The sequence below is a fragment of the Vigna radiata genome, unplaced genomic scaffold (assembly GCF_000741045.1).
Source record: "Vigna radiata var. radiata cultivar VC1973A unplaced genomic scaffold, Vradiata_ver6 scaffold_167, whole genome shotgun sequence".
NCBI lineage: Eukaryota > Viridiplantae > Streptophyta > Magnoliopsida > Fabales > Fabaceae > Vigna > Vigna radiata.
In genome coordinates, this window is record NW_014542360.1 from 163,404 (window position 1) to 176,489 (window position 13,086).

Sequence of the window (13,086 nt, forward strand, 5' to 3'; positions counted from 1 at the left end):
AGTGTATATATATATATATGTGTATATATATATATATGTGTGTGTGAATAAAATTGCTTGAATTTTACAATAAAATAATTTACAAATAATTTTAAGAGTGGTTTGCGATTGAAGAATTGTGTACAATTGGGAAACGTCATTATCCAAGTATAAAACAAATCGCACCCTTCTGAATGGCACAGATTAATTGGAACTACGTGTTCCTCTCTGGCAATAAAGGAACACCATGGCTCAGTGATTCCGTGTCCAAGTGCTCAACGCCTTTCGCAATCTCGTACTCCTCTTTCGATTTTCCCCACTGAACAGCATAAAATCCGATCACGATTATAGCCGCACCAACCAAACTGCAAAAAACATTCATCACAAAATTTTATCACATGCATATAAATCTTGCAAACTGATTCTCTAATCTCTGCTATTCAAAGTTTACCTTCCGAGACTGAAATCGTCTCCAAGAAAGATTGCACCCATCCAAACTGTGAAAATTATAGCCACAGGTTGGAACAAAGCACAAAACAAAGGGCCCGCTTTAACTATGCACCACATGACGAGAAGGTAGCGCAGCAGTGTTGCAATTATTACCTATCTCAATCACCATCCAATGAGCAACCACAACCACCAAAATGTGTGTACATAACATTCTAAACGTGGCTTCAATTTTTTTATAACTTATACTAATTTTTTCATTGCCACATTCAGCACATGGAAAGTAGGTACAGAGTTTATGATTTATGATAAATTACTTGATTTTTAAAAATACTTGTCAGACCAACCATATTTTTTTACATCAATTGATCATGTGTACAAATTAAAATAAAAAAAGCACAAATATAAACGCATTTTCAACTGTGGTTGGTTTTCATTTTGCAGCTGTCATATGAAATAGTGTACCTGATATAGAATGCCGATCAACCCTATATCAGCCTTGAGTTTCCATTCGGATAAATCCTTCACAGCAAAGAAGGCGTATGCTCCACACTGCACCATTGAAAATAAGAATTGGAAGAATACAATCACCGAGACATTCATAGTAGGGTACGTGTCTCCTACTGAAGCCTGAAAAATTAGCACCAAAAGAGACAGAATTATAAATCAACTGGTCTGATAAAATAACTTATGATAAAAGAATGAATCAAGACATTTAGTGTTTGATTGAAAGAGAAAAGCAACCTGATATATGTACCACAAGGAAGTAAAGAGTGCATCGAGAACACACATTATCCCTCCCAAGATCCAATTTATTTCTGACGAAGATCGAACCGTTTCGTCAGAAAAGTTGTTGGAATGTGACCTATAGATGATTGGACCCTTGTACAGTATCACAACAAATGCTCCTGCTATTGATACTATTGTTCCTAACACTTTAGCTTGACTGCTAGAAGTCCTCCAATGTACTTGCTCCATCCTAAACCATTCAAATTAGATACTACTAGTTTAAAATACTGCAATTACAAGTTTACCACATGCTAAGAAAGGCTTGTTCCATACTCTGTTTCTTGAAAGGTGGTTTCATTGAGTGACTAAAACTGTAACTAAAATTATAGTATATTTAAATAAGGATAAATTCTCACTATATTATAAAATTCAGTTCAGTTGAAATCTACTTTTTTAGATTATTAAAAGGAAATTAACGATGACACTTAGGGAAGAAAAACATTTTCCTGGTTTGGTCAAAGGTTGAAGAAACAAGCACCTAAAGGTTCTAATGTTTAGAATTTGAGCAGCACCAAGTCAGAGAATTACTTGAAGATGAGAGCAAGTATAAAAGTGAAAGCTGGCATGAGGTTAAGAATAGCTGATAAAAGTGAAGGCGAGCTGAGATCTATGCCAACATAAGCCTGTATAGTTCCTAAACTCCTGCACGGTATAAAATACAATATATATCAGAATCTGACAATAATAATGGCATGTAAATGACAACCAAAGCATCCCAATTCATAGAAAAAATGAGGGAAAACAAAAATATTGTAATCAAAAGGCAACTGCAAATAGAAGTACATATGGAAGTAGTTAGAAAAAGTAATACTAACCCAAAGGAAGCGAGCAAAAAGAATCTGCAAAGTGCAACGAAATTGATAGGAGGACCTTGTGACCTCCTGAATGAAAAGGGTAAATATAAGGAAGATGGGGTGAGAATTATACAATATATTTGTGTTAAACTTTGAAACAAGACGGTGGAAACATGTATGCTTTTTTCCATGTAAGAAAAAAGAGAACCTGTGGAGAAACACGGCAAAGGGAAGAACCAAGATTGCAGAGAGTGCAAAAGTGTAGACAACCATGACATATTCATTGATATCCTTAATAGCAACTTTGATTACCACCATGCTGCCACTTTGACCCAGCATAGCCACCATCATTCCGATAAATGGCAGTAGTTTGCCCGTTCCAGTCGCTGATCTCGTCATTTTTTTCTGACCTTGTTTCTGTCACTTCCACCTCCTTGTCTCAGTTCATATCTTCCTTCTTATTCAACCACTTTTCATTTATATAACACCATTTTTCACTCATCTGTTAATAGCAGCACTATCGTTGGCACTTGCAATCTTACTAACAGTTTTACATGTTAGATTATAAAACGAAGGAAAATGATATTTTGAAACCAAATACCGTTTTGGCACTTTATATGTGTTAAAATCTGATTGAATGATTTTAAATTTTAAAAAAGAATTTAATTTCTTTTTTCCAAATATGTTTTTATCTCAATTTTTTTTAATTTAAAATTATCCAACCATATTTTAACAAGTGTACAATATTAAAATAGCATGAAAAATTAATCTCAAAATATATTTTTCCTAAAAGGAACATTTTCCTAAAATGAAACATATATTTAAAAGGAAATGAAGGTCCCATTATAGAGCATCATGGCGCGTCATACATGACGTTTTCATCGTGTAATTGCCTACAAAAGTACAAAACTGAGACCTCCTATGGTCTGGAAATACGATTCCGTGAACGTGGGGAGAAGAGCAAATGATGTTTTTTAGACATTTTATCTTCAATTATATTTCACGTGATTTATAATTAATATTTTTTATTAATTAAATGTTTAAAAATAAAGATGCTTATCAAAAGTACGATTTGTTTTGATAATGCACAAAGATCTTGTATAAAATATGTGAAAAATAAAATAAAAGTAAAAGCTATAAAAGAAACTGAAAAAAATAATAATAAGAGAAAGAGATATCTTATCTAAGTAAATAATTGAAAATAAATTTGTTGAAGTAAGTTGACAGGATTACAGAAACAGCAGAGATGGGGGAGGATTTTCAATTTATTTTATATTCTACCTCATTTAATTGTAATGAATATTAAAATCTAAAATTAAATATCTTAAAAACAGGTGAATTATGTAGGAAAACAATTAAGATATTTTTTTATATTTTTTTCCTGAGTTGTTCATTTTTTTTTCTAACTCTATAGGGTATAAAACTGATTTTATCTACTTATTTTTCATATATTATATTTTAATTAAAAAAGTAAAATATAAATTTATTGTTTAGTATCATCTCACTTATTTTATTTCATTTTTTATAATAAAGAGAGATAACTCTCTCTTGCTCTATTTGACACTAAAATAAGAGTTTTATACTTTTTTTTTTCTTTTAGTTTAATATATAATTTGTTCTTTACTTTTTAGAGTTTGGTTCAAAATTGTCCTATCTTTTAAAAAAGTTCAATAAACTCCTGTATTTCGTTAAAACATGTTTAATAAGATCCTTTTGGCTTACGGCGTTAAAAACATAACAATAAAATTGTCACCGTTGCCAAAAGTGAGTGACCTATAATACGTGGATATTTCACTGTGTAAATTTTTAAAAGAAATTTAAATCACGAAAGCTAGGTTTAATAATAATTATTCTGCACACTTCAGATTGGGAAAACATACCAAATTGACCTAAAAACAATGCTTACAAAGAATATGCGACGAATAAATATCAACATTAAACAAACCAAGTAATTTACCATGGCTTCTTCCCCAATGGTGTGGTATGCAGCAAGAGCAATCTTTCTCTGAAGTCCCCTTCGGTGATGAATTCTGGAGAAAGAATAAAAGCCAGCACGACATAGTACCCACTTCTATGCCTATTTAAAGTACCCACTTCTATGCTTATTTATAGTAAGAATCTCAATTCAAAAACTGAAATTTGAAAACTTGCTTTCAAAATACAACTCCATCCAAATCAATCTTCCAAAACCTAGGTTCTCGTGGAACTTCTTCTTCTACTGAAGAGCAAAGTTGAAAGGCTACAACTTTTAGTCAAAGCCCCAATTTTCCCAAACCAATTCCGGAACATTATGCCAATTCCACCTCGACTTTCCCTCACTTTCCCACTTCTAACTCATAGAAAGACTCTCCTAGAACCTTCGCTCAAATTCCCACTATTGAAAATAGAATGGCTTAGTTTGAACACCAAGAGGGGGGGTGAATTAGTGAAATCCAAAAATCAGAGACTTTTCAAAATCTTTTTTGTAAACTATAAAACTTTCAAAAGTTTCTTGAATCTCAAGGAAAAAGATAAATCAAGTGTAGCAGAAAATAGTTGACTGTGTAGAATATAAAGTCGACTTGAAAAAGTAAAGAGTTCAGGGATAGTGTTAAGTCCCTGACAAGTGTACCATATCGTTATCAAGTAATATAAATGGGTAAGTCCGAGTATCGTTTTCCCAAAGGACTCTTAGGCCTTAACTTTCATGTAACCTAATCGCGTAAGACTTGAGAAGAGAATAAATTTGGTGGTCATATGCAAAGAACAAAAATAAACATGCAATGTAGTTGATTCAATTGGTTTTGAGAAACTATGGATGAATGGTGTTGTTGGGGTTTACAATTTCATCTTATCCACTCTCATATATCTACTCTTCTTATTTACTTCACTTATTTATCTAATTGTCATGCATACTTTCTTATTTACCCTTAACCCAATCCCTTGGTGAAAAAAGCCTATTATTAATTACCGGCTTGCTATCCCTAGCCTCCCCTAGTAACCAATAATGCAATGCGATCTGAAGCAATTACAATTGACTGTCCTACCCCTATCCCTAAGCGATATTGGCATAATCAAGGAATTTCCCACCAGTTCATGACATTACCGTACATCCCCATATCGATAAAGACAAACATTTTTTACTGAATGAGTTAAATAATAAATACATTGAGCACAGATGAGAACCCAACAATTGATACACAAGTATATGACAAGCATATGAAATAAATAAGAATTTGAATATATGAGAGTTTCAAAAGATTACATTGTTCCCCAACAACAAAGGGTTTAGTTCCCCATTGTCATGGTGAAACTAGATGAAAATAATGAAAGAATGGAAGAAATAACCCTAAACTTGGTTGAATGGAGCCTAAGCATCCAAGGAACCTCCTCCAAGGTGTGGAATAGCTCTGGACGTTTCTCTCTGCCAAAAGAATCCTCTTCTAATTCGCATTGGGGCAATATATAAGCCAAAAAAGATAACAGATAAATTACAGAAAGATTTATAGAATCTAGCTAAAAAAACAAACAACCGCCCAGGCGCCTAAATTCACCGCTCAGCGGTTTGCCTCATGCCGCTTTGACCGCTCAGCGGTCAGTTCTGCCGCTGAGCGGTTTCCCTCTAATCGCTCTGAGCACTCAACGGACCATTCTGGCGCTCAGCGGCTTGCTTGACCCTTCTTTTCATCATTTTTCTCCTTCTTTCATGGTTCTAAGTCTACCTTACTTCACTTCCATCTTTAATTCATCTAAAAACCCTACAAAACAATGTAAAACAAGCATAATACCTCTAAAACCAACTTTTGACTCTTAAGAGACTCAACTAAGTGTTTTACTTGATTTAGAGCTCATTCTAAGCCATAAAGGGTGTGTTTTACTATCAAATTTAAGTATGAAAATAACGGTTTTTAGACCGTTATCAGATAGAAGATTCAAACACAGTTTTTATACTAGTTCGACCAAACTGCCTACATCCAGTGTTCTTCTTGTACCCGGAAGCAAATGCACTATAATGGTCAAGGCTTTTACAACAAGATTTCTATAGAGACCTCCACGTCAAAATATAAAACACCTCTGTGACCCTCTAACCAAAATATAGGCATACAACACACAAAGAACAACAGCAAGATATCCACTCTTCTGCAATATTTAACAACTTTGAACAATGCTTAAAGTTCCCATAATGTAGCATGTCCTCTTCCTTAATCACAACAGGGCAACCACAATCTTCACAAGATTGAGAGAAGTATTTGATCACATATGAAACACCTTCAATGCAGAATGATCAAGCAGTCTATGCGTACACCAATACTTGCTCGTCAAGCAACTCCCAAAGAATGATCGCCACGGCCTTCTTGATTAGTTCTTGGAGCTTTTCACTTTCTAGCAGAGATCAAGATCTGAAACAATTCAATGAAAATGTTAGAATTACCAAAATTCTCTGTAGAATACAGAATCACATCTATATATAGATTTTTGTTAAATAGACACTCCCAAAGTTGACTAAGCTACCAATACAGTCGACTACAGTTAGACAGTTATGACAGTTATAACATTTAGTAGCATTCAGACCAAATAAATTGATTGTACATTTAACTCAGTTGACTAACAATTAATGCTTGGTCAAAGATGTAAAATATAGTTGTTATATTTCATAAGTATCAACAGAAATTCAAAACATAACTAACCAAGTCGAGTAGCTTGCGCATACAGTCGACTTTGACATTTCAATGTTGTTTTGAAAATCTTTCTTTGAAAAATTACCCACAACATTATTTTAGAAAATATGTGCAAAGTCACAAGTTTTAATCGACTTGCTTCATAATGAAGTCAACTTAAAATTTGCATTTTTTCCACACAATATATGTTCAATCAAAGTGCATGTGGTTTTCTTTTCTAAATCATATGTTATGCAATCATAGATGATATCTCATGTAGAATACAATGAATATGCACACATAGAAAGAATTAAAACAAACATGTTCTCAAGAAATCATACACATGAAAGTAATGAACATGTAACACATATGAACATGTAACAATACATATTGTTATTAATAATGTGTTGTCATCATCAAAAACCAGAAGCTATCTGATATTGTAAGGTTTAGCTAAACCAGTGTTTCCCTTATCAACAATTTGAACAATCTCCCCCTTTTCTGACGATGCGTAACCATGATTAATATCAACCATGTTTATACAACATATCATACAAATTGTATCAGAGTAAAAAAATATATCAATCAATTTGTATCAAACTATATCATAGCAAATGATTTAACAATATCTCAGAGCAAACAAATGAAGTCTTCCTCAGATTCAAAATGAATATATTAGAGTCACAAAGACAACATATATACTATGTATCGACCAATATCAAGCAATCAATATCAAGCAATAAGCAATCAAAACTGTCAAACTTTCTCCCCCTTTGTGCATCAGCAAAAAAGGTATGCTCTATGATAATGATATGCTGATAAACGATTTTTTCAGAGATGCATCAATATAAACATATTAATCAATCAATGATGCTCCCCCTGTCACAGATAATCACATGATAAAAAAATAATCTCCCCCTTAACTGTAGGCATGTGAAATATATAAACTATCATGCAATGTTCCCCTTACCATTATGCATGTTTTAAAATCAAAACCCAAATGCACAATGCAGTTATCACATATTTCAGAGCATACAAAAGATTTGCAAACAAATAAATTTAAGCACAAATACAATCAATCAACAATCTCAATAATATCTCAAAATTAACTTCAATCAATCACAAAGCAGAGATATATGGAAAGAAACAGTATATGAAAAATAATCAGAATAACCAAATTCCAATAAATGAAATTTATAACCCAGTTAAACCAGTAGTCGATTGTTTTCCATTAACAATCGATTTCATTGCTCCATTGAGTAGTAACTCTAGTAGTTTATCCAGAAGCAATGTTCCTACAAAACCTTTCAAGATCTTTTGTAGATCAAGCAATTTAGAATCATAGTAATGCAAGAAATTATACAAATATGAATTGAATATGTACAAGAATTAATGTAACAGTAAATACATGCATAATCAACTTCATTCAACATAGAGTCGATTTTAATAAAATATAAACAGATTCAAACATAAAGTCAAAATTGATAGAATTGAAACTAAAACAACTGATTTCATTAATATTTCCAATAGATATTACAATAGGATTAGACCACTAAACAGACAAAATGGCAAACTAAGCGACTTTCAAAAGATTATAGAACTAAAAGAGACATTTAGCAAACAAAGGTTAACTAGACTAGAACACACAGATACTAAGACAACAAGCAAGATTTCCTAAAAGCCTTATGTTGAGTCAGAAGATTCCACTGTATCCTCATCAGATGAACTTTCTTCCTCTTGCCGTTGAACAACACCATATATTCTTTCAAAGTTGTTAAACTTGTCATGCAAAATTCTAATTTGTTCAACAATGTATCTTTCAAAATTTATTTATGGGAAAAAGTTGGTAAGTTCTTCAATCACAGCTGGAGTGCTCCCTTGTGCTATACACAAAATTATCTTCACCTATGAAGCGCCAACTATGTATAGTCTTCACCAACCCAAGAGACATAAAAGAGTCTTGGTCAAATACATTTCAAGAGTCCCAGAAGCACTATTGCTCATTGCTAATGTCTACTCCTTGTATCACAAGCACCTTGCTTATGAAGATAGCATATAACAGATAAAGAGATCTTTTAATCCAACATTCTTCATGTGATCTTTTATTACTTGCAACCAATTTGTAGGAATGTTGTTCTTTATTGCGTGAAGCAAGTAGATGTCTTCAGTTGTCATCCTAGCTTTTCTCACTCTTCCTAGTAGAATTATTCAGGCCATAAGATAAGCCACAATCTTTTCTTCCTTGATTAGTCCTTCATGCGCAAAGATTCTTTCAATAGAATACCTTCCAGGAAACCTTAACCAGCCATAACTTAAGCAATGCATTAGTTTCAGTAGATGGTAAATGGGAAGAGGCTCCTTCAACAGGTAAATTTGTAATAATATTCCACATAAAATCATCAATATGAATATCAATACCTTTCATCCGGAAGTGTATATCGTCATTCATAATCTTCAAATTGTGATAGAACACTTTCACAAGGTCTGGATACCAGTATCCTTTAATCTGTACAAAAATGGATAGCCCTTGTCTTTCGAACCACTCAGGAAACATGAATCCTTCTTTTTCAAACATATTCAGATTCTTAGCAGTAGCGATAACCTTGATAATACCATTTTGAAATCTTTCCCTTGTTTCTTCATTGTTGATCCAGCCAGTAGGATCAGAACTTCTTCTCATAATGATTTCCTTTCCCTTGTTTTCTTCAGTTGCATGACTTGAAGATGCCATAGTATGCGGATTCTTGGAAATCTTCTTTCTCAGTTTAGGGTTTCAGGAATTTTACTAATCACACAGACAATTTCCAATTCTAGTTCTAAGTGTAAGATACACTATAAAAGGCGCGAACTAAGATTCATCAAAATTAGGCCCGTTTTAAATTTTCAAATTTAGAAATCCCAAAAAAAAGACATGCAATCGATTTTATTAATTTCTTAGTTAACTACTGTATGACAAAGAGTTTTCAAAAACAGAAATACACATGCAACAACATACAATCGATTGTGCACATAATCCAGTCGACTAAAAGTCGTAAAATTGATTTTCACAGAAAACAATTAAAACCAATTAATCAAACAATCACACAATCATCAAGCAATCAAACAATCATACATATCAAACATTATGCAAAAATATAATGATTGTTACCACTTGTAGATCCTCAATAAATTTGATATAACCCTGTTAGTTCATCCTTGAGTTCTTTCACTGCATGTCATAACATCTATTGCTATCTTGTAAAACAATTCAAATTTTTTGATGCAGGTACCAATTTGAATTTGGGACCTTGATTGTTAGTTGTAGCTAAATGTTCCTTAGGAATCCATCTATATAAGCCTTTAGGAACACCAACCTTTCTGGAAAAACAATTTCTAACAGTATGGCCAATTTTATTGTAGTAAAAACAGGCATGCTTAATATGTTTACTTAAATAAGTAAACTTCTTTGCATTGGTCTTATTTGATTGAGCTTTATATTCAATACCTTGCCTATATATAGCTCTTCCTGAAGACTTTAAAACAACATCTAAGTTATCTCTACCCTGAGTGAACTTTGCTAGCGTGTTAGTCAAGTAATCTATTTGCTCAACATGAGTATGACATTTTTTACAAATCTTTTCAACTGTTACACGATAACGGTCTAAAAACCTTTATTTTTATACTTAAATTTGATATCAAACGACACCCTTTATGGCTTAAAATGAGCTTATAATCAAGTAAAACACTTAATTGAGTCACATGAGAGTCAAAAGTTGTTTTTAGAGAAATTATGCTTGTTTTTGCATTGTTTTGCAGGATTTTGATGAGAATTGAAGATGGAAGTGAAGTAGGGAGCACTTAGACTCTAGAAAAGAGGAAAAAAGGAAGAAAAGAATAGTCAAGTTCACCACTCAATGCCAAATTCCAGCGCTGAGCGCCAGTCTCGTGGGTGAAGTCCTTGTTTCTCGCTTGAGCGGCAGCGCTGGGTGTCCTGCGATTAGGAGGCAAACCGTTGAGCGGCAAACTAGACCGCTGAGTAGTCTGTGGCTTGGAGGCAAACCCTGAGTGGTCAAATTAGGCACTGAGCGGTGGAATGCTGGGCTTGGGCTTAAATTTTGTTACTTTTATGCGCTATAAATAGACCTAGTGTGATTCTCAAAGTAATCTTTTGGCAAGCAGAGATGTCCAGAGATAATAAAGCAGCATTTAATTCCTTTTGCAATTTCTCATTATCATTCACCAGATTATTTATCCTATATTCATAATCATTTCTCTCACAGTTAAGTCGATTGACCTTATATTGCAGTCGCATGGCCTTAGTGTGTATCTCTTGAAATGCATCGAGCAACAGGTCGTACTTCACTTCAATAGGTTCTTTCTCGAACTCTGTATCACTACCATAATTTGTCAATGATGTTCCAGCCATGAAGCATATGCTTGATTCCTCCTCACGATCACAATCTTCGTCGCTTAAGGATTCTGAATCAGTATTTTCCCAGGCAATATAAGCACTCTTCTGCTTTTTGTTTTGTCCTTAGCGAACTTCATGTTTGCTTTCTGCTTCAACTTCAGATCTGGACAATCTGGCTTGATGTGTCCTCCTTTACCAAATTCATAACATTGAATTGCATTTGATCTGGTAATTCTTTTTCCTTTGCCATTTCCTGCATGATCAGTAAGTTGACTAGTATTTTTCATAAACCGATTAAATTTTCTTAACACGATGGACATCAGATCATTGTTGTCCAATTCTACTTCAAATTCATCCTCAGATAAAATAGTCTTTGAGGCTTTCTTGCTGTTAGCTTTTAGCGCTATGGACTTCTTCTCTTCAATCTCTTCCTGTTCTTTCAATCTTCCAAGTTCAAGTTCAGGTTCTCTTAACTTCCCGAACAAGGTAGTCATGTTCATGCTTGTTAGATCCTTGGATTCAGATATTGCAGTGACTTTTGGCTGTCAGCTTCTATTTAGACTTTTGAGTATCTTAATCCTGATCTCCTCTTTATCGAACACTTTTCCAAGAGCCATTAGATGATTGACAATGTGAGTGAACCTTTTCTGAACTTCATATATGGTTTCACCAGTCTTCATTCTGAAAAGTTCATACTCTTGTATTAAAGAATTCTTTCTAGCTCTCTTTACCTCATCATTGCCTTCATGTGTGACTTCTAACACGTCCCAAATTTCTTTTGCAATTTTGCATTAAGAGATCCTGAAAAATTCATCAATAGTTAATGTAGAGGCAATTATATTTCGTACTTTAACATCATATTGTGCTCTATGATTTTCATCTTGACACCACTATTAAGACTCCAACAAGTGTACCGAATTGTTTCAAGTAATATAAACGGTTAGACCGAGTATCGTTTTCCCTAGAGGCTCATTGGCCTAGACATTCATGTGATTTGTTGATTATTTAAGACTTGAGAACGAAAATTTGGTGTTTAGAATGCAAAACAGAAAATAAACATACATGGAAAGGTTTATCAATTGACCAAAAAAATACGTAGCTGAATTATATGGATGAATTATGTTGTTGGAGTTTACAACTTATCCAATCCATTCTCATGTATTTATCAATTTTACTCCTTCATTAATGTTAATGCCACTTTCTAATTTATCCTAAACCCGATGTCTTGGTGAAAAGAGCCTACTCACAATTACTAGTTTACAATGTCTTGTCTCCCTAGCAATTGATCATGCATTACATTCGCACAAAAGCTTAAAGGCAATCTGTCCTCCTATCCCTATGTCTAGGTAATATTGCTCCCGAGAGAATATCTCCATGTCTAAATTTCCCCGTATGTCCATATCGACACAATCAAAGATCACGCTATTGAATGAGTTAAACAAAGAATACATAGAGAATAGAGGAAAAACTCTAACAATAAATGACGTAAAACATATAGATTGACAAAACAATTCAATACATGAGAGTTTCAAAGGATTACATCGTTTCCCCAACAACAATTGAGGTTTAGTTCACCATGGACATGGTGAAACTAGATGAAAACAATGAAAGGAATGAAACATAAAACCCTAGAATTTGTAGATTGGAGCTTCCGCATCCAAAATCTGCCTCCAAGGGCTAAAAAAAGTGGTTATGCGTCTCCTTCTGCCAAAAGATAGATCCTCTAGGTTGTGCAAATCTATTTATAGTTCATTAAAATCAACAGAAAATAGGCCAAGCCCAAAAGAATGGCACTCAGCATTAGGTTACTAATAACGGTCTAAAAACCGTTGTTTTCATACTTAAATTTGATATTAAAACACACCCTTTATGGCTTAGAATGAGCTTTAAATCAAGTAATACACTTAGTTGTGTCTTGTGAGAGTCAAAAGTTGGTTTTAGAGATATTATGCTTGTTTTACATTGTTTTGCAAGGTTTTAAGGTGAATTGAAGATGGAAGTGAATTAAGGTGGACTTAGACCCATGAAAGAAGGAGAAAAATGATGAAAA

At 33.6% G+C, this 13,086-nt stretch overlaps 1 protein-coding gene across 1 annotated transcript; it reads right to left on the reverse strand.

Annotated features, from left to right (window-relative positions):
• Window positions 1-44: 44 nt before the first annotated feature.
• LOC106779677 (WAT1-related protein At5g40240) lies at window positions 45-2,563 on the reverse strand. The gene is made up of 7 exons (XM_014667849.2): window positions 2,218-2,563; window positions 2,031-2,096; window positions 1,744-1,857; window positions 1,171-1,405; window positions 892-1,056; window positions 431-582; window positions 45-344 (listed from the first exon to the last, which is right to left on the reverse strand). Exons 1-7 carry the CDS (start codon window positions 2,406-2,408, stop codon window positions 194-196), a joined length of 1,074 nt encoding a protein of 357 aa, XP_014523335.1. The 5' UTR covers window positions 2,409-2,563; the 3' UTR covers window positions 45-193.
• Window positions 2,564-13,086: the final 10,523 nt, after the last annotated feature.

Coding starts and splice junctions, on each gene's coding strand:
- LOC106779677 (XM_014667849.2), bottom strand. CDS start 2,408: ATGACGAGATCAGCGACTGGAACGGGCAAACTACTGCCATTTATCGGA. Junction 2,097..2,217: donor TTTGCCGTGTTTCTCCACAG/GTTCTCTTTTTT, acceptor CTTTTCATTCAG/GAGGTCACAAGGTCCTCCTA. Junction 1,858..2,030: donor TTTTTGCTCGCTTCCTTTGG/GTTAGTATTACT, acceptor TATACCGTGCAG/GAGTTTAGGAACTATACAGG.